At 42.7% G+C, this 26,969-nt stretch overlaps 1 protein-coding gene across 2 annotated transcripts in view; it reads right to left on the bottom strand.

Moving 5' to 3' along the window:
• Nucleotides 1–854: 854 nt before the first annotated feature.
• The window catches only part of ranbp10 (RAN binding protein 10), a 31,419-nt gene continuing 5,304 nt past the window's right edge, over nucleotides 855–26,969 (bottom strand). The window contains exons 2-15 of one of the 2 annotated variants that reach the window (XM_079162866.1): nucleotides 23,149–23,260; nucleotides 19,516–19,568; nucleotides 12,271–12,438; nucleotides 12,121–12,143; nucleotides 11,187–11,371; nucleotides 10,405–10,517; nucleotides 10,011–10,119; nucleotides 9,691–9,839; nucleotides 9,352–9,568; nucleotides 7,570–7,709; nucleotides 7,112–7,263; nucleotides 6,142–6,253; nucleotides 5,823–5,964; nucleotides 855–4,678 (exon numbers count right to left, since the gene is read on the bottom strand). In XM_079162866.1, coding sequence (XP_079018992.1) covers nucleotides 5,834–5,964; nucleotides 6,142–6,253; nucleotides 7,112–7,263; nucleotides 7,570–7,709; nucleotides 9,352–9,568; nucleotides 9,691–9,839; nucleotides 10,011–10,119; nucleotides 10,405–10,517; nucleotides 11,187–11,371; nucleotides 12,121–12,143; nucleotides 12,271–12,438; nucleotides 19,516–19,568; nucleotides 23,149–23,260 — 1,664 coding nt within the window. In that variant the 3' untranslated portion in view covers nucleotides 855–4,678; nucleotides 5,823–5,833. The remainder of the gene's footprint in view (nucleotides 4,679–5,822; nucleotides 5,965–6,141; nucleotides 6,254–7,111; nucleotides 7,264–7,569; nucleotides 7,710–9,351; nucleotides 9,569–9,690; nucleotides 9,840–10,010; nucleotides 10,120–10,404; nucleotides 10,518–11,186; nucleotides 11,372–12,120; nucleotides 12,144–12,270; nucleotides 12,439–19,515; nucleotides 19,569–23,148; nucleotides 23,261–26,969) is intronic. The other variant, XM_079162867.1, reaches the window with a different exon arrangement.

Here is a 26,969-nt window from a genome sequence, read left to right as displayed (position 1 = left end):
TGCCTCTTAGTGCACTGGTGGTTCTGTATTCCCCAGCCTCCTTCTGCCCTCTGCTGTCCAATGACTATATAACAGAAACACGCCACACATGAGCAATAATAGATGACCTCGAATGCATGATGCACACAACAAAAAACAAGCTGCTGTGAACACGGTGCCTTTGATGGAATCATAAAACAAGATGTCTGCCGTTTTGTTGCACCACAACAGGCAGACTCTTTGAACATACAGTAAACTGTTGTATTATACTCAAGTGTAACACATTAAGTCTTAATGTATACCTATGGGCCTACACTAAGATGATTCAAAACCCCTTTAGACTACATTTCCCTTCATGTGTCATAAAAACTATTCATTGTGGTCAATTGATGGATATTAAATAAAAAGTATCAAGATTAACAATTAGCTTGATGATGAATGAAGACGGCAGGGGATTGATAAGCTGATAGAGCCAGAGTTTATTGAAAGTAACTTTCAGCGAAGTTCACAAGTGATTTTTCCAGTTAAAAGTCACGCTTTTACATTTGAAGATTGTTTTTTTTAAGGTTGTATGTCCTGTTTGCAACAACCTTGTTTAATAAGGATCTCTACATTCATCAGCCTCGAGTCACCAATACACCTTTAAAAGTTGAATTCTCATTTTGTGGCAAACTGCCCAGTGTTTTCTGCTTGCATCGTACACAGTGAGTGCTGTGAGTTGCTTTGGAGCGGTTGACTGCACATCTGTAATAAGGCGCTGTAACGGGAGATGTATAAAATATTGGACAGTTTACATTCTGCAATCTTTCTTGTTTGCACATCTGTCGACTTTATAGGAGGGAAAAACACACCAAATAAAAACAGTAGCTCAATCATATGCTTATGGATGTATTTTAATAAAAATAATTCTGTCAAAATTAAACAGAATACAATATTTCTTTTTTTAACATGTTTCCAGTACATCGTTTTTTTTTTTTTTCAATTATCATTTTTACTATTTTTTTATATCGTTTTAAAAGTCATGCTAAGTAGAGGGTAACTCATTTCACAATTTTTTTTTGTTTTGTTTTTTTGCTAAAACTCAAAAGTCAAAATATGAAATTAAAATCATGATAGAAGTCAATTGTGCACAGCTCGTCCGCGGTGCCTAAATCCATTCCTCCGGCCTCCCCAGAAGAAGTCCATGTGGCTCCAACAGGCCCCGGGGCCCGTTTCCAAAACTGCTCACATCCCTCCTTTCCTTAAAACAATCACTGATCACATCAGTGGCTATGTCTATGCAGGGATAAGAGGAAGGATGCGTGGTAACAGTGCTGAGACGCAGCCCAGACTCAAACACAAAAGGACAGCTGGGAGACATGTTCCCTACAGGTATGCAACAGAGGTTGTTCTTCCTCGTACAAGTGTGTGTGTGTGTGTGTGTGTGTGTGTGTGTGTGTGTGTGTGTGTAACAGAAGTCCTTTACAGCTGTAGAAGCAGATGTCGTCGAGTGTGTGCTGTATGTGTGGTTATTATAGAATAGTTCCTATTATAGCAGAAGGTCTTTATAAAAACCAGCTTGGTAAAAAGTGTGAACATACCCTGTAATAAACCCCACATATTATTCCATATTTCACTACATCAGACTTATAAGTGGAAATATACACTTCAGGGTGGATCCTCTAGACATTTGCCAGGTCATAACAAAGCACCCGAAAGTGACAGCTTGCCACTAGTCAGACAACAGTAAGTCAGTGCCATTTGGTAGAAAATAAGTCTGGTGTAAAAACAAAAAGAGTTACAATGTTTCACGTAAAACTAAGGGATGGAACAAAACAATTTGTTGTAATCAGCATCCAATTATTGGATTGGAAATAGGGTGTCGAGTACGATTTTTTTATTTTGTAATGAACAATCATCTGATTAGATACAGAGACAGAAAGCTGATCATGATGATAGAATGCCAAAATCAATAATTCAATATTAAACTCAAATATGAAATAAATAAAACAAGATATTATGAACTAAATAACCGAATGAACAGATAGAAAAGAGCCAATAACCTGTGAAACAATTCAATAAATTATCAAAGCCCAAATCAGGCCCAATGGGAGCTAGCTAGCAAAGACCTCTTGCACTTCACAGAGTGATGTGCCTTTCTCTGAGGAACATTAGCAGTGCCCAAGTAACTCTGAATTAACCCGCTAATGTTAGCCACTAACACTAGCTCTTTGCTTTGGTGCTGCCGCGTAATAAAATCCTAGCCCACAAGCCAACCTAGCTAGTTAGTTGGCTAGGTAGGTAGCATATGTTATGTAGCCTTGTTAAGCTAAATCAAAAGAAAGCTTGGTTACTGCGCAGTTCGTTTATGAGCAGCAGCAACTAGTTGGTTGATTAAAAATTACTAACTAGCTAGTTGGCTAGCTACTAGCTGGTAAGTTCTCTACTGGCTAATAGGAGCTAGCTGGCTAAATTTGAGTAGCAGTTGTTAAGCCTGCGAGGAGAAGCTGAAGACTGGGTCGAAAACAGACATTTGAAAGAGGGCATTTTGAATAGATGTGGAATTTAATTATTTCACAAGGAATTGCTTCAATTTTTTTTGTGACTCCATTCATATATTTATTTCATAATGTCTTATTTATTCACTTAATATCAAACAATTTGGGGCTCCATACACTGACAGTGAGCAGCGGTTGACAAAAGAGGCTGTAGCTGTAATTTCATGCTGTTGGAGGCCTAGAAGAGATAATTGGACATTTTTCTGCCATTGATCGGACTCCAAATCAGGAGCAATGTGGTTAAATCTCACGGCGGCCAGCAGCGAACCTGATCAACAGAAAGATGGGGGCTTTTCCATCTTTTTTTTGGGACATACTGAGAGGCACTCTGGGACGAATTTGAATTGAGCTTACATAAATAAACTTGACTATGTCCCCTTGTCCAATATTAGAGAGGACATAGACAAGTCAAGTTTATGGTTGTTAGAGAATAGGAGTGGTCCGAGTGTGTGTGTGTGTGTGTGGGGGGGGGGGGGACACAACATCTTCTTCCAACACACACAAGTGGTTGTAACAAGGTGGTTTGGCATCAAACGCCAAAAATGAAAGACTGCGACTTAATTATCACATTCACAATCATCAAAACATTCTCGTTCTGCAAATGATTTCATCGGTTTCGAAATTTTAATTGCAACAGCAAATGCACTGAGCAGGTCAGGCTGTGGGCAACAAAAAGCAGACTGCAATAATGAAATCTTCAGAGGTGACTTAACTTTTAGCCGTCCACACACTGTGCTCGTTAGTCCGCCTTTGATACAGATTTTCTTTACGCTGGCAAACCGTGATAACAGGTGTTGCCGCTGCAGCTGGTGCCGAGCGCTGCCACCTGCAATGACGTCACTGATTGGTCGATGCTGGGGTCGTTACAGTAGAACTAAGGTTCCAGCACCTCTTATTTTCCAATTTAAAAGGGACAGTTCATCCCTAAATCAGAAATACACTTTTTTTTTCATGTTACCTGTAGTGCTATTTATCAGTCTAGGTTGATTTGGTGTGTCAGTTGCAGAGTGTTGAAGATATCTGCCGTAGAGATCTCTCCAATATAATGAGACTACATGGCACTCGAGTTGAGGAGGAACTATTTACTTTTAACCGAACTACACCGGCCAACGTCGTGGAGGAGAGGCTCGTGGTCGAGACGTAAACATTAATGGCGTCCTCCTCTCAAACACTCAGCAACTCAAACCAAAACAATCTAGATTGATAAACAGCACTAGAGGGAAGACGAAAAATATGTATTTTTTTCAGGTGAACTGTTCTTTCAATCCCTTGTCATCAACCTATCCCCCTGGTTACTGGCCGTGTTCTCCACTACAGAGGCCTTGTGTCTCACCTGTTAGCACAAAAGCATTGTACTGCTTTAAGCATTCCAATTCTGTGACACTGAAACATGCATTTTTAATTCCAATTTTCTGGAATAATTTAGGGACCCAGTTTTGTCTCACATAAGTCCATTTTCTATTTTCTATCAGCAGCATTGTTCACTACTGTACGGAATCAGCCTTGACTGGAGCCACTGCTCTGCTCCACATGATCAATGGTGCTTTTTTTTTTTTTTTTTTGTCCATGCTGAGCACTCGCTTGCTCGCCCCGGTTGAATTTATTTCAAGACATGAATGCGCTTCCAAGTATTATAGGAGGATAAAGGAGTCTTTCTGTCTTCTGCATCTTATCAAAGACGATGTGAATATGCCTCAGGGTTTGTAAAGTTGACCTACAGCGGTGGGGGGGTCACCGTGGCAGCCCGATGCGGGTATTGTGGTCTGTGACATGGTGAACAACAACAGCGTGAGTAAAATACTGATCGCAGGGATTCAAAATCCACCCATTAAAAACAGAAGAAAAAATAAAAAGGGCGTTCACAATTTGTTTTGTCCAGGATGTGCACAACAAACCGACACAAAAGAAAAGAACTATAAAAATGGCTAGATAAACAGAATAATAATTAATCATCTTTAAATAGTGTCACACATGTCTTTATTTGATAACACTAAATTAAAAAGGAAGCTTTCTTCTCCGCCGCTCTCCTCTGCTCCTCTGTCTGTGCCGCTGGCTCGGTCTGACGTTCAGCCAAACACACCAATCACACGCATGCTCTTTCCTCCGTCGCCATGACAACTACCTGCTGGACATGCCTTCTCTCAGTGCTACTTAACATTAACCTGTGGAGAGACGGGTAAGCATCTAAGCACGGTAATGAATGAACGTAGCATGATTAAAAACAGCTCGCTTTCATGTTCCTGCACAGCACAGATGTGGTGTTTTGGCATTTTCAATAATAAGTAATTGTAGTTCCTTTTACTTCATTTACTGTTTGACCAGTTGACATATTATACATTTATCAACCAAATGTTTTTCATTTTATCCTGCGTGTCAATACGGGATGTCCTATGTCCTTTAAAAACAACAACAGGACACTCTGGTGTATTTCAACCCGGATCGTATTCTCATGATTGTGTCGTTAAACCTCTGCTGTAGAGATTCAGGGAACGTGAACCTAGAACAACTGTGTGCATCAGAGAAAGCACTGCAAGCCTCCCAAAGCTTTGGAAATAAAACACACATTTTTGCGTAAATCTTTTCAAACGTTTGTCTCCCAAGTCTGACCGGAAGTAGACCCAGTAGTCAGCTTTTTAAGCTAAACACATGGAGCCACTTCTTCGCTAACCAAGCCATCTGCCCACCGGTTTGTTTCCATGTGGCTAGGCTGTGTGTGTGTGTGTGTGTGTGTGTGTGTGTGTGTGTGTGTGTGTGTGTGTGTGTTGCTGTGAACACATGCTAGAGACATGGCAAAAACTGGGAGGAAAACCTGTCGGTCACCTCTCTGCAACCTAAGCAACAGCAAATACACCTACAAAGCAATCAGATATCTGTTATTCTATCGTTTAAGTAAAATCATACGCAGCAATAAGTAACAAGTGTTGGTTATTACTGCAGATGAACAGCTAGCTTGGTTTGCTGGAAAGTTGAAGTAGATCATAGCTAATCCAGGGCACTCATTTCTTAGTTTACTTTTAGTTGTACTGAAAGGATTTATTTAAAACTTAACTGCCTAACTCATAGGAGGCTTGCACCACTCGCCATGAAATGCGTTTTGTCCACGTCTGAATCTCCACAGCGGGGGGGGGGCAATGTCGAATTTGCGTAGTCCGAATGAGCACAATGTGAGAGAAAGATCTCGTCTGAAACACGATGGAATTCATCATTTTTATACTGATCTGTGAGATAAAAAAAAGATTGGAGTCGGACACAAGTATTGTCCGTGACGGTGGTATTAATACCTTACATTGCAGAAACGTTACTCACCTGGACCTGGGCTAGTGCAAAAAGTTGTCTACTCTGGCGAAGGAGCAGGAACCGGACCGGACCCGGGCCATGAGCTGAACACACTCCGTGGCCTGGCCCAGCGCCAACATCAGCGGAGGCTGCTTGGGCAGATCTTGGGACTCTGGAGTAAAAAAAAAATGAAAAAAAACACAGTCCAGCAAGGGTGCAACACGTGAGCCACAATGTGTCTGCGCTGGGTGTGAGAGACTCACACGGCGTTACAGTCAAAACAAGAAACTGCAGTTGTGTGTGTCAGTGCGACACACACACATAGTGTGTGTCCGTGTTTACTCTTTACCCAATATGGCGCTGTTGAGTGCAGAGCAGAGGGATTCTCTCTGGGTGGGGTCTAACTGCTGGCCAACGGGGCAGTTCCACGGGTCCGAGTACGCCAGCAGACTGAATGCATCCTACACACACAGACAGACAGCATATGAATACATTCTTCATCTTCCAGGTTGGGCTTATAGTGCGTCGTTTGGCTCTGAGACTACTTTGTTTATTTATTTATCTATTCATGTATCTATTTTTTTTTATTTATCTTTGACTTTATCTATATATTTATGGCAATTGTAATATAATCTCTGGTCAAATTTTTTGTCTCAGTCAGGCAACTTGACACCCACACAGACACCTTCACAAGTGAGTTATTAGTATTCAAGTATTCACTTATTGCTAAATATGAATTATTGAGACATTATTGAGTCTACAAGACCATTTGGGTCAGCTGTAGAGAAGAGACAGAAAGACTGCCGATCAACTCTGGACTCGTCCGCGTCATACTCGCCGAGTGTTATCACCTAATCTAGCAGTTCTGTGCAGATCTTAGCCTCCTGCAGCTCACCGTTTTGCTTCCCTGGCTGCGCACAGACATCGTGTTTGAATCCCACGTGTGTCGTGTGCCATCTGAAACCTAAACTGTATGCTTTCTGCCCGACACGTGGCACAGAACTGGAGTTAATGAACGTGAGGTTTTAACATAATCACACATGTGACGAGAAAGAACTTCATTCAAGTGGACAAAACCACGAGCCTTCTCCTGTGCACCAGAGAACCGAACCACCACCTGTTACAGTCGGGTGGTCTCTACCGCAGCACATCCTCAAACATTACTCAAATTCCTGACGCGTGTACAGAACGCTGCAACCAGGATTTCTAACAGGTGCCAACAGGAAAAAAAAACAAAATTCCTCAGCCCAGTTTCGACATCACTTTAACCTGCTGTTCGTTTAAATCAAAAGTGTGTGCAAGTGCAATTGTGTGCGTACCTGTAACATCTTCTTGTGCGTGGCGTTCTTGCCATACTCGTGGCACAGCTGTTCATTGAGCGTCTGCAGCTCCCGTCCAAACTGGATCATCCTCTCTGTGGCTGCCTGGTTCCCTCCACACAGCTGTCTGCCATTACTACAACTCTCATCTGCTGGCCACACACACACACACACACACACACACACACACACACACACACACACACACACACACACACACACACACACACACACACACACACACACACACACACACACACACACACACACACACACACACACACACACACACACACACACACACACACACACACACACACACAGCAAGATGCCAGGTACACAACAAAGCACATAAAGATGAATCAAATGAAGGAAAGAATATATGCTAATGATAATGCTCATAGGCTACATGCACAGTGTAGATCTGTCTATGTGTGTGTGTGTGTGTGTGTGTTTACCTGTCACCCCATTGCCAATGCTGTTGTCATCAGGTTGAAGGATCTCTTCGTGTTTGTATGTGCCATTCATGATCCGCGCCGAGGAGCCCTCGACAACCCCGTTGGTATAGTGCTCTGCTTCGATCTCCATCTCACTGTCACTACGCACACGCGCGCACGCGCACACACACACACACACACACACACACAAATACACAACCGATGGCACACAGGAGCATTAAACTCAAAAAGGATGACGGTTCATAGAAAAGGCCAAGTTGCCTCATCAGTTCATTTAAACTTGACAGATAAGGCAACGATTGGAAATCTAAACATGACACTGAGCAGAGGTGACAAAGCCCATGTTGAGGATTTCTGCAGCGATAAATGATAATAAAACTTTGTTCCTCAGTTACATTGCTGAAACCTGGAGACGTGTTTACAAGAGAAGTCCACCGAGGCAACAAAGCACTAAAAAGACACCCAGCCAGTTTTATCTGAACCACTCATCCAGCCTGACTTGTACACAGTGAAGCTGTAGCACAGTAGCTGCATCTGCATGTTTTCGGCGATTAAGTCAGAGGGCGAAATGTCATCATCGCCTACAGAATGATGGCCAGAAATGCTAAATTAGGAAGAAAGTATTGAAGAAAAAAAAGAGAGAAAAAAATGCAATCCTGCTGCTTCCTGCTGTGAAGATGTCACTAGATGTAGACCTCACTAAGAAGGTCTACATGTAGCCCCTGAAAACTAATTCTTCTACAACATTGATTATTCATGACTGGACAAGCAACAAAGTTGAAGTTCATTATTCATTAAGAGTTTAACACTCAAACACTAGAGCTGGGCGATTCATCAAATTTAGTTTTCTTACTTGATTTTGGCTTCCAACAACTATGAAAACAAGATAATCGAGATAAAACGGTCTTTGTGTTTCACAATTATGCTCTGGTTTTGTCTTGCGTTATTATTCCAGTGCGTCCCTTTCCTTTACAGCCCCCCCCCCCCCCCACACACTCGACGGGTCAGGGACAGCTGCTCAGTGTGGGAGAACGACCTCACACCGGCACTGGCACCGCCTTTTATGGGCGCATTTCCACCGGGACCCCGGCTCCAGTTGGCTTTGGATAGGCCCGGGGTGAAGGTGGCTCAGTGCTTCCCGGGGTTGTGGACTCACTATAACCCCACCGCCGTCGCCAGATCCTGACTCAGATGTTGCTTAATCTCGAATGGCTCGCTGAAAGGATGAGAGGTCACTTTTTTCAAACTGAGCCCCGCCCATTTAAAATCAGCGAGAAGACCGGGGACAAACCAGCACGAACCGGAATCTCTTGATTGGGCTAAAAAAAAAAAAACTTTGGCAGATAACAGTGTGTCCATGTGGGACCACATCGCTCATAGTTAGAAACTGATTGAGAATAGCAAATATTATGCCCTCACTCAACACAGGAGATCAAAACAGAAGATTTTCCTTCTATAAATAATCCAGTGAAAGTGAAACGTAGTGCACTGCCATAGATGCTGCCAATGTTTTTGTTTGCTTGCGCCGATTACTAATTAATGTCTTAAAATGACTGTCGTAATCATTTATTGATGATAAACTATCCCATGTGGCACCTTTTATGATCAACTGTGATCATACTGAGCATAACTTCAGCATTACCTCCTGGATCTCTATGTATTTGTAACCATAAATTGCGGGTATGTGCTGCATTCGATGTCCTTACTGAATCCCTCGCACTCCACACCTGTTGTGTATCAGCGGTAGAGACAGTCTGGGTTCATCCCGACAGACCTCCCTACCTGGTTTCCTGGGTGCTGTTGGCGCTGTGTGGCTGGCTCTTAGTGGAGTCGGAGGAGTTGGACTCTGAGTAGTTGACGGAGGACGGGGAGGAGGAGGTGGAAGAGGAGGCGGAGGAGGACCCGCTGGGGTATTTGATGCCGGCGACGCCAGTGCCGCCGTGGCTCTTTGACTTGTTGGGGGGAGTCACTCCGTTACTGCAGGTCGGGCTGTCGGCTCCTGTGTGGTGGGTGACAGGAAAACACAGACGCATATCTCGTTTCTGCCAAAAAAAAAAAAAAATGTGTGCGTCTTTCAGAAAGGACGAAAGGACAAGAGGTTTAGAGGCGACGAGCGTGTACCTCCGGCGTGCAGGTGTGTGTTGCTGGCTCCGTGGCGGGGGCTGAGGCTGGGTGAGCCGGGGTAACTGTCCTGGGACTTGGGGGAGCGGATGGACAAGCAGCGCACCTCGCTGTCTGTGCCGTTCACCATCTCCACGAACTGACGACACCTAAAAACCGAGAGGCACGCTCGTGTTATAGTGGCATTCTTAAGCGAGAGGCACCACATTTTCCTCGTCCACAGCAGCGTTAGCGAAGGCAAACATCAACGCTCGGCTTTACTTCCTCATGCAGCATCTCTGCCCTGCATTCGATCTTAGTCCTTAAAAACACAGACTTACTTCAACATGAATAGTAGATTGGGGTTGTGTTCTAACAGGCCGGGGTAGAGCTGTTGAGTAGCCTCTATGGCTTCGCCCACCCGTCCTGCCAGCACCAGCTTCTGTATTCCTATTGGACCAAAGAATCACGGTGCTATTTACAGCATATTGATGGGATACTTAAAAATCTTGTCATATGTAAAATCCAATATGGATATTATGGTATTATTTGACGGTTTGCTGGAAGTATTCTGTTGTAAAAACAGGCAGCTACACCGTAAATGGTTTAGGAGGAAGACCTCAACAACACCAAGCCCGGAACATTCTTTGGTGCAGTTACGTGACTTAGTACCGTATGTATTACGGTGAAATGAAAATGTGAAATAATATGCGTGTGGTTGGTTTGTTCACTCACTCTGTCTGTTCTTTATAGATGTCTGGTCCTCTTGTATCAGGGTCTCTGTGGCTCTGGCGAAGGCTGTTGCGGTGGCACAGTACCCATGATGCACCAGGTAGCTAGACACCATACTGGAGACGGCACATAAAAAAAAAAATGTTTAAAAAGGTTGAAATTCTTAAAAAAGGAGAAGTCTGGTGATATTCTATATTCGTGTCGCCAACGGATCCCACTAAACTAACAGTGTGTTAGTCCGTCTCTAATGCTTTCTGACTCCCCGATACGGTCTGTGGCTCTCAGCCCCAAGCCCACTGGTTCCTACTGATGACATAAATCTTTAAAAAAATGTATTAAAAAAAGCTCACAAATATATGGTTTCTTCATTAAAACATGCTTGAAAATGTCCTAAAACAGCTGGGCACTGTAGTTTCTAGCAAACCTTACTCACACAATAGTAAATAGTGCTTTTGTTGGGGACTATTTTCAACGGAGGATTAATCTGCATTTTGGCGATCTAATGAGTATTTACAGCAGCAGGACCGTGTATGTGGGATTTAATCAAAATAAATGACAGTGCCTTCATGGTAATAAGGGGATACGTCACCCAGCGCAACAGTGATGTCGTTTTAATAGTTTCTTTGACAGCAGTGGAGCTCTATGGCACAGCTGCTACATGCCGTCATCTTTATAGCTTTCAGTCACAGCTATATTTCTGTGGCGTCACTCAAAACAGCGTGTTCTCATAGTGGCAGGTGTGTGTGTGTGTGTGTGTTCACTGAGATGTGGCAACCGAATCTTACTTCTGCAGGACAGCCTGCCACTCCCCCAGCCTCTCTCCTATGGGGAAGCGGGCGATCATGCCGTGGATCTTGGCCCGCCACTCGCTCATGTAGTCCTCGATGTCGAAGACAAACGGCTGCTGGCCAAAGTTAGCATCTACGATCTCTCCCGGAGTTTGCAGCCCCACGGTGGGGTACAGGTTGGGCTGGTAGATGGTACAGATTAAATAGGATTCAGGGTTGTTTTGAGCATTTCTTTTTTTTTTTACATACAAATGTGTGTGTGTGAGACCAATTAAGTATCAAGTCAAGTAATCTTGAGAACGTTAGAAGTTGCGTAATAGTTATTAGTTTGTTAGCTTATCGTACTGGGACACCAAACAGTGCAAGTGGTCCACTGTTGCCTTTTTTTATGACATATATTTTAGAAACATCCTGGTGTTTATATTATATTAGAAATGCAAATAAGCCTCATAAGTTCTTAACAGCTTTGGTTATGGAAAGCCTCAGTTCACAGCTTGTAAAGTTCTGGCTAACGACACCGTGTTCCGTGTTTTTACTTGGCTATCATTAGATGACATGGTTCAGTTGGACAAAAAACACTGACGGGGCATGAAAAGCAACCGTGGCCAGCAGCTAATTGTGATTTTCAGTTCCTGTTCTATTCTTAAAAAACGATTCGGCTGGTAAAACCGTTAAAAGTGGATGTTTGGGGTTTTCAAGGGAATGTTCCAGTTACTGCGGCCACTGGACACAAGAAAAAATAAAAAACCTGCCAACACAAGCTGCAATTAGACGTGGTCCTCCGTGTACAATATCCAGCAATATGTTTTGATTATCACTAAAGTTACAGTTATGGTTTGATAAGGATCACATGGGTTCGGTGTCATACGATTAGCTTAATGTGCAGAAAACATTGTAACACTGTATATTTTGCACATACAATGATACTTACAGGGAGGTCTGTGAAGGCTACACCTGAGGGACAAAGGGTTACAGTTAGGTATACGTGATGATTTCAAGCTCTAGATGAAGCAGTAACAAACATAACGTTAACGTATGTGTGACACGGTTATAAAATCGATTCATGTCTATGTTCGCCCACCTAAACTGATGCCATTTTTGGTGTAAAAGCAAGTGTTGTTGATGAGGTTGACGCAGCAGCCGATCACGTCCCCCGTGGTGAACGTCGGGCCGTACGGTTGGCCGGTCCCGGAGGAGCAGAAGGAGTGGCCGTCGTCTCCGTGGTAGCCGTACGAGTGCTTGTCCCACCCTAAAAATAGGACGGGGGATTAGGATTAGTTTTTTACACTTGTGGAAAATGTGAATTGTTAGCCGAGCCCCCTGAGACTAACAACGAAGCTTCAGGAGTACGCATGTTGTTTTACAGCATCAGCTCCCTATTCAGACATCAAGTCAGAGCCGCTTGGCATAAAAACAGCTTCTGAAACCAGAGGAGCATCTGAGGTGCAGCGACTTGCTCGAGGTCGCTCTCGACGGTTATTTGCCGCTGCTGAAGGAGAGGAGACAGTTACTCATTGACTTTTGGCTGCTCAGATTTTCCCATCAGACCACCGCTGGCATGTCTGGCATGCGCTGCAGTGCTGTGGATGACCAGCAGGAGGATGTTGTCTATGCAAAAGAAACTGGTGAGTCACTGCCAACAGGAACGGCAGCTCAGGAGGATGAACCAGGACAACACAGGGAGGGGAGGGGGGGAGTGTCATGACTTACTCATTAAACTCCCTAATTTCTTGACGATGCCCGTGTATGTAACTGTGCGGTAGTTATTCGACTAAGACTGTTAGCTTACTGCAGCTGTAGAGTAAAAACTGGCACTCAGTGTGCTCATTTCATGGAGCTTTATTTCACAGGTTCGTAAATTTCCTCGTAATTTCCAAGGAGCTCATCCGGAAAGAAATGTGTAATTTTGGAACAAATTGAAAACAAGACGGCGAGGGACGAGCCTTTTTGTTCACAGCAGACATTTTGACTTCGTCCTTGTAGGAAAAGCAAAGGTGTGTCTAAGAATAGCTCCATCTACCAACATCAACAATGGAAAGAGCGCGCACAATACCAGGACCCTGAAACAGAAGCGGCTAAATGGAATCTAGCCATCATTCATTATATTATTAACACCTGTGCTTTTCCTACTGCGACATGTCAAAGTGATTTCCGAGAAAAAGGCCTATTTTTTAATTTTTATTCTAGTTGCTTTTTGGCAATTAAATCCCTTTAAAAATGGAAGCAGCAGGTTTTTGCGACTCAAAGGCTATTGCCTGTTTGAGGGCAAGTTTTCCTTCAGTTATTGCATCATTTGAAAGATTTTGTTGTTTGTTTACAGGCCTAAAGAGGTAAAGGGGGGAAAAATAATTCGAAAAAAAAGAAGAATGGCAGGAAGAGAAATAAGTCAATTGTTCTGTCCAAAAAATATCTAAATAAACAAGACATGACATGTTAGTGAGCCTTAGAGGCACCGATTATTTGCTTAACAGAGAGCCAGGCTAAGCTAAGCTAGCCCTAGCTTCATATTTACTGTACAGTAGTGAGAGTGTTTTTTATTTTTCTTAATATATCCAGGTCACACTCTAGGACAAGCCATCTATTTAAAGTATAACATTATATGTTCCTTTAGGATTTCACAATTCCGGTTCCTTCAAAGATGAGGACGCTCACAGTTCTAATTTTATATCGGTGATAAAACCTCAAATAACCTCTGAAGAAGAAAAAAAAAAAGAGAAAGAAGCTCTGTGCACAGAAGATAGCACAGAGGTAGAGGGGTGTAGTTACAACATGAACATGTGGTATAGCAAACGTGCAGTCTGACCTCAAATACCCCTCTATATATATATATATACCCCCCTATATATATATATATATATCAGTGCTGGGCAAGTTAACGCGTTATTATCACATTAATTAATTAACGCCGACAATTATTTAATCACGTGTTAAGGCAGTTTTTTTTATTATTATTAAGCGGACATTTTTAACACAAGAATATAATAAGTCCCTCCATGTACAGCTTCTTATCACCCTCTATGTACCAACGTACATTTATAACAAATACCACACATATTACGGTAATCAGCATTGCATATGTGTCTGACCAAAATACCCCAAAAAGCAAAAAAGAAATGATTCATTTAAATTAGTTTTAATTAGTTTTTAAAGTTGTTTTTCTTTGGAATTTGTATAATAAGCATATCATTTAGTTATCACTACTGAGAATTTAACAAACATGACGAAAAAAACATGACGTAGATAGGTTTGTAGTTTTCAAGGTGTACATTTCAAATTGCATCTATTACACACATGAAGATAAAGTTGTGAACACCGGCTGAATATCTATTATCAGAATCATAACTGCTACTGTGTAAAGGGAATACTGCTGTTAAAAAGCACCTTATTTGTTTAAAGTGTTTGCAAACCAAATGTTATTGCACTTTTGTTCATATAGCAGTACTTTTAAAATAAAAGTGCACAATACACTACTTTTGACTTCATTATTGAACTTTGCGCATAACGGTGCGATTAATTGCAAAGAAATCATGCGATTACAAATTGTCATCATATATAAATACACACCATTCTAAAGAGGCTGTAAAGCGATCTCTAAAGGGTTACATGTGTCCATCCAGGAGAGATATACTGACACCAGACAGACAGATCCCTGTATGCCCCCCAAAGCTAAAAGGCAACCAAGAGCAGAAATGACTGTCGTCCCTCTCTGAATGCAACATAACAGAAACTGAAGCAGCTGTCTGATGACTAGTGAAACACACAGACTGCATCTACAGAGAGCTGACAGCAAGGCAGGACTCTGAAGTTCTACAGCGTAAAATCCCCCACAGCCAAGAAGAACCAACTAACTAACATCAGACATTGCAGTCGTTTTGGATGACCGGGCAAGTCGTGCCTTAAGTTGTTACAGTCGACTAGTTCTGCTGGACTTCCTCTTTCCTGAACTAAACAGGCTGAGAGGGGGGTCAGCTTCGGCCCGCTGCTGCCCCGTCATCGTCTCTCCTCAATCACAGCGCGCCCCCCGTCGTTGCCAAAAAAGCAAAGCGGGGTTAGTGAAAGTAGGTCGTGGGCTAGCCAAGATATTAGATGCGTACTCTTATATGTGCATCTGTGAGCCTGTGATAAGAGTATTAACCTGAGCCTAAATATGTGAATCTGCTTCTGTGTCATGCGTCACGTGGCGTGTTTTCTTTTGAACTCGAGCGCGTACTGGGCCATCTCTACATACATTCTGTGTATGTTCTTCTGCTTGCTTGTGTGTGTGTGTGTGTGGGTGTGTGCGTGTGTGAGAGAGGTATTAGATTAATCTGCTGACACGGATATTGCCTCTAAAGCCAGGCTCACTGCTCCAACATGCTAATGAAATGGGCAGGCCTCCACAGCAGGATCAGACACAGAGGTTACCAGTGGAGAACGTACTATTAAGGACACACACACACACACACACACACACACACACACACACACACAAATATAAACACAAACAATGAACGAATGAGTTTCACCAGCAAATATGTGTACATGGACACACAAACAGGCGACAAACAAGTATACGCTCAAAGACACACACACACACACCCACACAGATAAATCCACAGAGTTCGGGCACAAACGCACACTGGCACACAAACAGCACCGAGTCAGTCAGAGTTAAGGCAATCAACAGTAATCCGTCTACCACTGCTACGGACCATCTGTAGTGCAAACCTAGCAACCGGACATATTTTCATAACTACTAGGTGAGCAGGTTTGGAAAGAGTGCGTCCCCTCCACGCTGTTCCACGCTATTCCACCCTTTGTGTGATATTCGACACGTGTGAGGAAGACAGGAGGATGATTGATCTGTGTGTGTGTGTGTATATATATAAAGGGTGTGGATCCAGAGTCTGCTGAACTGCCCGCCGCAGCATTCCACAAACGGCGGCCACCGGACAGATCTTGACTCCGTCCAATATGAGCAGGTCAAACAGGCCCCAGCCATGGTGTGGAAGCCCCAGAACCTGATTGGTCGGAGCAGAGCCGTGGTCTGATTGGTCGGGAGAGGCTTTATTCAGGCTCTAGGCTACTATATGGCTACTACGCTTCCTCTCGTGTCCTCAGAGATCTCTGAAATGGATGTCACCGTATGTGTGCGGGCGTGCGTGCGTTTTTCCAAATCCATTTCTAATCACATGACCACGTGACGGTCTGCATTACCATTTTGTTGGAAAATAGCTTACAGACAGTTGGTGCACAGCACACAATACATGTTTATGTGTCAGTAGACAAAGGCTTGGAGGAGTTCTTTTTCTTTTTAAATCTTTGTAGGAGCACCTTTGTTCTCTGGATCCGGTCAGTGGACTCATAGGCAGTGGTTTGAGTCAAACTTTATTCACACATGTAAACAAAGTCACTTGAAAAAGGGCCGTAAGTATAGGAGGACTGATGTGCGTAGCATGTGATATTAAGAAAAGAAACAAATGAAGGCTGCCTCATTCTCACTCTCAACTCGGTTTGTTCTGTAAAATATGTCAGTTTGTTACATAACGTACGCGACTTTAGTTAAGCATGTACGTTACGTAACAAAAGTACGTTCAAATAAGTGAACGTTGACTTATTTTCAAAAGGGATAAGAACAGCGGTCACCTGGGTGAAAGTCTGCATTTGTTGTAAAAGCGGACTTTCTGGCTCTTTATACTGCGTCAGTTGTTCCGACTGTCTAAATGACGTGTTAACATTTAAGTTAGTTGAAATACAGGGTGTCTCGGTATCAGACGCCATGGGGCACTGACCAAGTTCGGTATTTGACGAGTTTACAGTGAGAGCGGGTTGGCTCTGTCACTGTAATTCAATGTAATAGAGTGTATTTTATTCGATCATTAGAATTAAGAGTTTGATTTAGTCTTGTGTTATTCCATACTTGGTGGTTAGGTTTTGTATTGAGCTGAATAAAAAAACAACAACAACTACAGAGCACTTTAATGGAAGGGGAGCTCCACTAATTTTAGCCATCAAAGTCAGTTGACTTATCATGAGTACTGTTGTATTAAAGTATGTCATCTGCAGCTGGGTTATCTCAGTTTGGGTGTGGCGACAATACATTTACACGAGTAAGACGAGAATACACACTGGGGAATGGAGTTTGAAAAATATGGGAGTTTACCAAGCAGGGAGGGTCCAATGAAAGTCCAATTGTCTTGCATTAAGCGAAGTGTAGGGTGATAGAACCAGTAGTTTGGGGCTTAAAGGAATACTGTGGATTTTATGACCACTAGTGGCGCTATAGAGCAACGTCTTTCCATGTGTGTCTCTGTTTTTCAGCTCAGGGGTTCTCAACCTTTTGTAACTTAACGCCCACTTCTGATTGTTAAAACATTCTGAGGACCAACTTCCCAAAAACAGGAGAAAGTATAAACTGAGCTGTAAATATGTGGTGTGCTTCTGTTGGCGGCAATGACCAAAGAATTGCAGCAGGGTTGTATCCCACATCACTTTTAGGTTTCAATAACAGATCCATTTTGTGTCTCTGCAACTGAGAGAACATTAGCTAGCTAGCTAACTAGCTAACTAACTAACTAACTAACTAACTCGGACACAACATATTGTCTCTACTCTAAATTACTCAAAAGGGTTTTTATAATATAACCTAACCATTTGGTAGTGCCTCTGCGGCCCACTAGATGGCGTTTTGAGGCTGACCAGTGGGCATACATGCACGTGAGCAGATGGGCATCCCAATACACATTTCTGTCGCCAATTACAAGCTAGCCGATGAGAGTCGGTGACTGTAACGCAACAAAAAATGTAGCAATGAAGCTAGCTAGCAAACATGAGTGTAAACAACGCACGGTTGGGAATATTACAAAAGTTGGCTTTGCAAATGTTATACGACGCAAAAAAAATGCATTCAGTACTTTTGACGGAACTCAAGGATACACACAATGCATTTTGGTGAGTAACACAGAATGACTTTGGTTTGTTCACAAGAAAGTTCCACGGGGCACCTTTAACCCATAATAGGGACTAAAGGTTAGAACGGCTGTGATGCTTTCAATAATGAACTAGTTTTGGGCTAACTGTTAATTTAACTTAATTCAGCAGTTAATAATCCAGTTGGTTTTATGGTTGTTCATATGAGATCAAATGTGGAATTACTTAAATGCACTATGTAATTCATAATTTAAACTACACTAACAGGTTATTTTTTACATAGTTGTATTGTGATGACACAGTTAGATATGTGAGAAACACGTTCACACAAATATCCTGTGTATAAAATTGCATATTATATTCATATATTTTGGTGTTTTAGGACCAAAAGTATTTTTCTATGAATATACAGTTTGAGCAATCTATGATTCCAAAGTCAGAAGCCGTGTTTGTCATAAGTCAGAGAACTCTGAGGTCAGACTGCAAGCCAAAGTCAACATCATGTGACACTGATCCATATGACTGCTCGGTGACATGCCCTGACATGTTCTTTCTGCAGCTGCCAGACGGAATCCACAAGCCACATCCAATTACTATAGCAAGGCCACACGTCCTCGTCTCCTCCCACTTTCATCCACAAATCTCAGAAATGTTCTCCGGCTGCTTTCGCTTATCCGCAAAATCCGCTTCTTGTCACTTTCCTCATTCCTTTCATCCACATCTGTATCTTGCCTCCACACGTGGCGATATCGTCCGTCCACACCATCTCTCCCCACTAGTACTCAGGCACCAAACATGTCCACGGCCGGGATGAAAACAATGACTAAGTGTTCTAACAATGAACCCTCTTTCAGTGTTTACATTGCTAAATAATACCTCCCTATTCAGTGATGTATAGGCTTAAGTAAACCAACCACCACACAGCACCATCAATGCTTGATTGTAATCTTAGCCAATGGGGTCGAAGGGCTGGAAAAGTGGGCCAATAAGTAATTAGGAAAGTTCAGGGTCATGGTTTTGGCCAACCCCTACAGAGTCCTGTCCTGTGTGTAACCAAATCCGAACAAAAGAAGAAAAGAAAGCTGCATGACATGTCTTTTTTTCTCCCCGGCTTGCCAACACAATGGTCCGGTCCGACCGCTAAGTGTTTGAAAGGCTGGCTCCGGCACAGCGAGCCAAAGTTATCGCTGGACATTGACGTGATTAAGTACTCGCCATATGCTCCGTTGGGAATACTTATACACTTACTCCGTCCTGTTGTCCCACCATCCTTTCATCAATTAATATTGACATCTACCCTTCTTGCCCACTGTAACATCCCTAAATTAATGTCAGCATTGATCTATCTGACTATCTAGCTTTCTATCTATCCCCCACGCTGGTCATGTTATGGTGACATCATGCACATGTTACTCACCAGGCAGTCTGTTCATGTTGACTCCCTGGGCAGACAGGCCGATGCCCATGTACCTGCACACAACAAGAATAGAAAAAATTCAAACTTTAGTAGATTTTACACAGCATGCACCGACATTTAAACATATCCGTGACAACCCCAGGGTATCAACGCTTAGGTTGGGTTAACTGTGAAATATATTCAGATCAGCGTTAGGCAGAGGTAGCCTCTGAACACACCGTCTCTGATCTCCTTTCTTATTCCCCAACGTGTGAACTAGTTATGGCAGAGTGAGCTCTCTCAAAGGGAGAATCGTCACATCCAAAGTGACAGCGAGCAATGAAAAGCTGAAGGGCCAGCGGTGACGTCATAAGTCCGTCACACGAGGATAAGCGTCTGGGCTGCATCCTTTCCGTGTAATAAAGCTTACGTACAGCGTAAGAAAAAAACCCAACCTTTTTGCCCAATTGAACTAGTCATCAATATTGTCAGTTGAATGTGTCTCGGCTTGCTTTGGCACATGCCGATGTCATCGCTCAAATCCCAGCAATGACTTATTTCTTGTCCGAGCCAAACGGACGGCCCTATTCACAAGTTTCCTGCTTTTTCCTCAGTGACATCTAGGATGTAAGAGGAGGAAGAGAGACGTGGTGACACATCAGTCAACTGGAAGACATTTTTAAGGAAGTTGTCGATTAAGTTGAGTGAGACGAGAACCGTGACGCAGAGTGACAGGAATAAGTCAGTATCGCGCCAGATAACGGTTTGTCTAGGGTCGATTTCATTATTCGGTCTGCCGTTATAAAACAAGACAAAGTGTCCTCTGCTATGCTATCAGCTCTGAGAGGCTGTACTTTGAGCTAAAAGCTAACATCAGTTGAACATTTTCTATGTTGGCCTTAATAAATTAAAAGTTAAGGGATCACCACAGTTATTACAATTCACCCTGAGGGGGGAAATAAATGTCTGCACCGCATTTCACTGCAATCCATCCAACATTTGTTGAGGCATTTCACTAAAGAATTGATATTTCTTCTGGTGGCGCTAGAGGAAAAGTCTTGGAATCACTTAAGAAGGGTTTATCTTCTGCGGACAATGAACGTTTTTACAAAATGTTGTGGTTGTTGAGATATTTCACTCGATTAGTAAAGAATTTGAGCTGCTGTTGGTGCTAGACAAAAGGTCAGGAAAAGAAGTCAGTAGGCCTCATCCTCTAGAGACCATGAATTTCTGCACAAAATTGCATGGCAATGCATGTAAACTAATATCAGCCGGGTCCTACAGACGCTCGCATGGCAAAACATTTCTGATAAGGATTACCCGGGTGATAAAATGATTAAGTCATCACTCAAGCGATTGAAGCACCCAGAGATATTCTAAAAGGATAGAAACATCAGAACACCTAGACTTAGCTTTGTATCAGATTACAATCATAGTTTCAGTCAAACTAAATAAATCATACTGAGCCTTTGACCAATTCTTCAAATGGAAGTGTCCAATCACTCCCGACAGTCACACCGGTGCTGTCTGGTGTTTTAACTCAAGTCGCTAAGATGCTTTGGAAGGCTTTCCATTTACAGCTGAGGTAGCAGTTACACAGACACTCCCACACTGCAGTTGTCTTTTACACCACTGGTTTGTTCTGTTCGCATTGAGGTGCTCAACTAGAACTAGGGAGTGTTAACAGTATATTATGCAACTTGAGACTATTGCTGGGGAGGATGTAGGAGAGTTTTGGTTCCCAGGAGAAGGAGTACAAGTCAAAAAGTGAGTTTTGAAAGCCAGGAATGAGCACCTGGCAAAGTAATTGCAGAGTCGCTGTTATAGATCAACAACCACAACAAGGCCAGCGGATGCTTAAGCTAAGAGGCAGTAATGTTGCTTTCTGTACTATTCAATTCAGTTTTCAGTTAATTGAGGAGCAGGGCATGATGTCACCTATTCTGGCTGCTATCTTGGAGCAAACAATGCCTAGATTGGTTTAATCAAGGGGTAAACATTCGGTTAGCACAGAGTGTACTTGGGTCAACATATGAGTACAAACAATAGCATGATCAATCTGTGAAACCAGATGTGAACAAGATCATTTTTGGGGGGGTGTTTTGCACTAGTGCCTGCAGAATACTACTAAGATTTTTTTTTCTAATAATAGTTTAAAAATGTATCATCAAGATCCACTAAAACACGACAAAAATGTGACATTTCTTCTCGGCTGTTTTTTTTATGTACATTTATAATTCATGTTTCTATAAATAACTGGGCCAACTGTCGCATTTGAATAATTCTGGTGAGTCTACACAGAACCTCGACAGTCAGGTTTTGGCCCCCAGATCTGACGGGCCAGGGCACCACTTTTGGGTTGTAACATCTCTATTTTCGCCGACACAACAGATGAGTTTCAATGTCCGCCACTGTTAGTGCAACACTCTTTCTGTCGTGGTACTACACCGTTTGGAAAACAAGGACAGCTAATGCAGATATTGGCAACGAGGCTGAAGCTGCTCTGATAGAGGTTGTGAGTGAGTGTTTGGCAATGGACTTGGAACAGTCATATCAAGATTGCTGGTTTTTAATGCAGAGTCAAGGTGAGGCAGTTTCACATTGCACTATACTAGACCTCCTAAATAAACTGCTGTAATGCTATTTGGCATGTTAGTTTAACATTTAGACACGAGGAGAACAAAGGTTCTGTTCAGTTACATTATGATGCGTTCAGACCAGCTGCTATAATCAAACAACAATATGGATCCTCAATGATCGGCAATTAGTATCACCGGCAGTAGATGCTGATCCGATCTGTGATCCGAGCCGAACAGTGCGTTTTATGATCCGTTGCACCACTAGTAACGCCTGCATGGCACTTATGTTTATATCAAACAATAAGAACGTCCACTTGGGCAGTTCGTCTCATGAGATTGGTTCTGTATGCAGTGTAGGGATCCATGGACCTGAACATGAAACTGAGACTTCAGACAATAAAAACTAATAGCTTGGTATGATGAAGTAATTATTGATCCCATAAATTTGAATCTATAAGCTAATTTCATTTTGTTCGGGGAATCGGGACAATTAGTGCAATATTGACCCGGAAAAAGTTAACATACCACATACGACACATGCAATAGAGTGCTGCAAGAATCCTAAAACCTGGAAATGAGTCAGCATTTTTGCACTTACGGTTCCCTCGTCTCAAAGTCGATTAGTTGTATTTTTTAAATGGGTTTTTGATTAGATGCCTGATGTAAGGTCTGTGGTTTACACAAGCTTAAGAGATTTAAACGTTTTGGTTCTACGATACAAAATACGTCAGTAAATGGCCCTGTGTCTTAAAAAAGGCGGGTTGCTAACGAGTTGCCAAATGAGACTACAAAACATCACGCCATGTGACATGTCGTCACGTGACCATAATGTAGTTTGTTTATAACGTTAGCTCTTTACTTCAGCCAATTGCATTCGTACTTTAAATAAAAGTGGTGTTCATTTCTGAAGATTATCTTGCTGAACAAAACACGTTAGTATCCATCGGCCTTCTTGTCGAGGGAACAAGTGCGATGCTAACTTCCGGGTTGGCCTACAAAAATACGTCACCCTTGCACCACTCTATCAACCTCAAACAGAGTCTATCGTGCTTGAACAGAGTGGTAATCTGCTTACCCGTCTCGACCTTTGCTGACAATCTTGACCTCAAAGTAGTAGATCCCGCAGGCGGCAGGGATTGGGTGTGTGGCTCGCACCGAGGCTGCGTCCTTGTGGTTCTTACCGTGGCCTGCAAGAGGAGAATTACAAGGTGTACGTGAACCACATGGCGACATCATTTCATGTAAGAAGTCAACTCTTCTAGGAAATGTTTTGTCAAGGTTTGGGGTGGCATCGACTTTCTTCATCTGGAAACAACAAAACCAAACAGTTGACAAAGTGGCATTAACCTGCCATTAACAATTTTCCTTCACTTGCAAAATGGAGCTTTAGAATAACGTTGGAACTGTGTTTGACTGCTGATTCTGTAGCAGACAAGACCGTTTCCCCAAACATGTTCGGTTGTTGGCTGAGTTTAATTCCAAAACCAGCGGAGGGAAAGCCGACTGCTCGTGTTGTCTCATGATACGATATAATCTTGCATCAACTGTTTTTGAGTGTTTAGCATCTTTAAAAGTTGTGTCTCGCAAATCTAACTGTAGCTTTACACAGTCAAACTCTTCCTCACGTGTAGCAGTGGACAATTTAGAAAATAATGGAATTTCTGCTTCTTTTTAAAAAAAGAAGCAGAAATTCACTACTTGGACATTTTATGCATGTTTTTGTTTATATTTCAAAACGCTTGTGTGCCGTGAACTGGACTATAAACACATGATATGACACAAATCTGATAATGCCTTTGGTTTTCCACTGATTTTCTCATCTGAGCTTATCTCATCTGATGTTCTAGAGTTGATAAATGTGATCCATCAAGAGCTTTCATTTTTCCATCCCTGAGCATTTGTTTCACGAACAAGCTCCTCTTTGTCATACTTCGTTTTCTCTGACGTCATATCAATCCACATATCAAACACAGTCTCAGCTAACACTTTGACTTGATGCACTGGGACCTGCAATGACTTCTAGTGATGAGTCATAAGCTCACAGAGGACTCCTAGTACTCCTAGACAGACACACAGAGAGACAGAGAGACAGAGAGAGAGACAGAGAGAGAGAGAGAGAGAGAGAGAGAGAGAGAGAGAGAGAGAGAGAGAGAGAGAGAGAGAGAGAGAGAGAGAGAGAGAGAGAGAGAGAGAGAGAGAGACTACCGTGTTCAGCAGCTTGTTGTGTAACTGCCATCTAGGCTCTACAGTAAACATGTGCATCTCTTTCTGTTACATGCAATCACACCAGTGACTGACTCCGCCTCTTCTGATAAAGTCATTGTGAGCTCGGTGTGCGTGTGCGTGTGCGTGTGTGTGTGTGTGTGTGTGTGTGTGTGTGTGTGTGTGTGTGTGTGCGCGCATGTATGAAATGTAGATAGGCTGTAACCTTAAACGAAGCAGCAGCTGGCTGTCAGCAGACACCTTGAGGCTGTTGCTGTTGCTGTGTGTGCGGGTGTGTGTGTGTGTGTGTGTGTGTGTCGGCTGGGAACGTACAGGCCATAAAGTTATGATCAAATATGCTAGTTGACTGAAAGTGAAAAATTGTAAATGAAAAGTTAAGGGATCACCACAGTTATTACAATTCACCCTGAGCAGGGAAATAAATGTCTGCACGAGCTTAGTGTTGTTCTATATTTAACTATGACATACTTAACTTTTATGTAACATTTACACTCATCACACTGAATACAGCGCTTACAAGAGATCGATGTAATGCAACCGTTCCCTAAAAACATCATCATATTTAATTAAAGTGCATTAGAATTTGCCTAACATTAGCAATACACACAATATAAACATATGCTTTGACACATGTGTGTGTGTGTGTGTGTGTGTGTATGTGCGATTGTCTGGTCCAATGGTCGCAGCAACATTCGTGGTGTTTATTTATAGCTGCTCCTTGTGAAAATGAGTTGCCAGTAGGCCAGCAGGTCTCCCTACTGCTGCATAGATGGGTAGGAGACATGCTACTTTCAAAAACACCTACCCTTAAATGACAATCCAAAAAGCTAAATAAAAGTTGACATCATTTAGGATTGTTCACATTGTCAGGTGATGAGGAGAAACTCTGTTCGGGTGTTTACGACAACAAAACTAGCTACTGCTATACCAGTACTTCAAATTGCAACCTTTACATGAAAATACTAACTACTTAACTGAAATGAACTGTCCTCTTGAGAAAGCAGGCTCTCAGCTGTTATGTGACATCGAACCTCTCCACTAGAGGTCAAGGATCGAAAGGTTAATGTCCCGCTCTCACCCCCGCAGCACAGTGAGGCCGTAATTGCTTACTAGGTCACCAGTAATCCCATCCCGGGTTCTGGGCTTGATCACAAGCAGGGGGGAATGTGCGAAATCTATCGGTTCAATAACAGCAAGTGCTACAAAGGCCACAGCGCCACATTGTCCTCATCCTCTTCCCGCCAGCAGCAGCAGAAGAGTGAAAAGCACTACTGTAATGTGTGGTTGCAAAATTACTCGAGATTAATTTGTGACAAAGTTAATACTCAGGTCTGGCCGTGCAGTGCAGGGTAACATATTGCCTGTTTGTGTACACGGGTATGGTCGGCACCTACAGTGCAAGATATTAAGAATTGTTTGGCCCGAAACGCAGTAGATATGCCACACAAAGAATACCAACAACAACTGACAAATACACCAAAATACACTGCTCGTAACGTGCTGGTGCAAACGGTTGAGTCTATACAGCTCTCACCGAAACCCACTTCCACCATACAATAGAAAATCGAGGGTAACCCCTCTGAACACGCAAGCTAACGGTATGCCATCTATCCAGTCCGACTGCAACTGGTGGTTGGTATAGATGGTTAATAATATTCTGTTGCAAAGAGAGAGCATTATTACAGAAAGGCATTACGGCCAAAACTATGAAAATAAGTTTTAAACCATTTGAAGACCCTACACACTGTTTTCACTTATGATCCCTGATTAGACCTCTCCTCATGACTGCATGGGCATGGTACAAACTATTTTATCATACTATATTATTCATACAACTTAAAGGCAGGGTTGTTAATCTTTCTTCAAATTTTGTTTTGATATTTTGCTGAAATTCTCAATCATCCTGACATCAATTAATCATAAAAATAGAAAGATCTGCTATCTGTGGCTGTCGCAGGATCGTAACAGCCCGTCTAATCGTTTTATTCAGGCAACCTGCCCGTCTACCTGCACGTATTCTGCCCGTGTACTCATTACTCGTTACCGGAGTCTGGCTCTAGATTAACAGCTGTGAGTGCTGTTTGTTGTTTACGTTCATCGCGATAATTTTGGAGGAGTGTCTTTGGAAAAGAGTTGGCAACACTGCACTGGGTTTTAACCGTGGATACTTTTTGAAATCTAGGGTACTCTTGCTAGTTTCTCAAGATTACCAACCCTGCCTTTAATGAATAATGAAAATGAACTGCATAAAGCGCTTTTACCCACAGTGCTTAGCACGCACCTATGGTGGTAGAACTCAAGGTGGTGGCCTCCTGACTGGGAGCAATTGGGGTTCAGGGTCTTGTTCAAGGACACTGCGATACGTTGGCAGGCAGAGCCGGGATTGAACCATCCACTATGAGTAGATAATAAAACCCACTCCTGAACCACAAATGCCCTCCGTAATAGTAGTACGTGGACTTTAGATACCTCACCAGATCCCCATCAAAGATCTGCCAAACTTAAACTTGAGTACAAGATTGGAATCAGCCAGAATCGCTGAACACACCTGTGTGAATGTGTGGGGCCCTTTCAAAACTGAACTGTACCTCGTCTATTGTAAAAAAAAGCTTCATTCAAACTCAATAAAAACCAAATAAAACTCATCACAACTGTCTTGACCGTCTCATTCCA

This window comes from Pholis gunnellus (genome assembly GCF_910591455.1).
Source record: "Pholis gunnellus genome assembly, chromosome: 7".
In the NCBI taxonomy this organism is placed as follows: domain Eukaryota; kingdom Metazoa; phylum Chordata; class Actinopteri; order Perciformes; family Pholidae; genus Pholis; species Pholis gunnellus.
The sequence above is the reverse complement of the archived record's forward strand: the minus strand, read 5'-3'. Positions and strand labels throughout refer to the sequence as shown.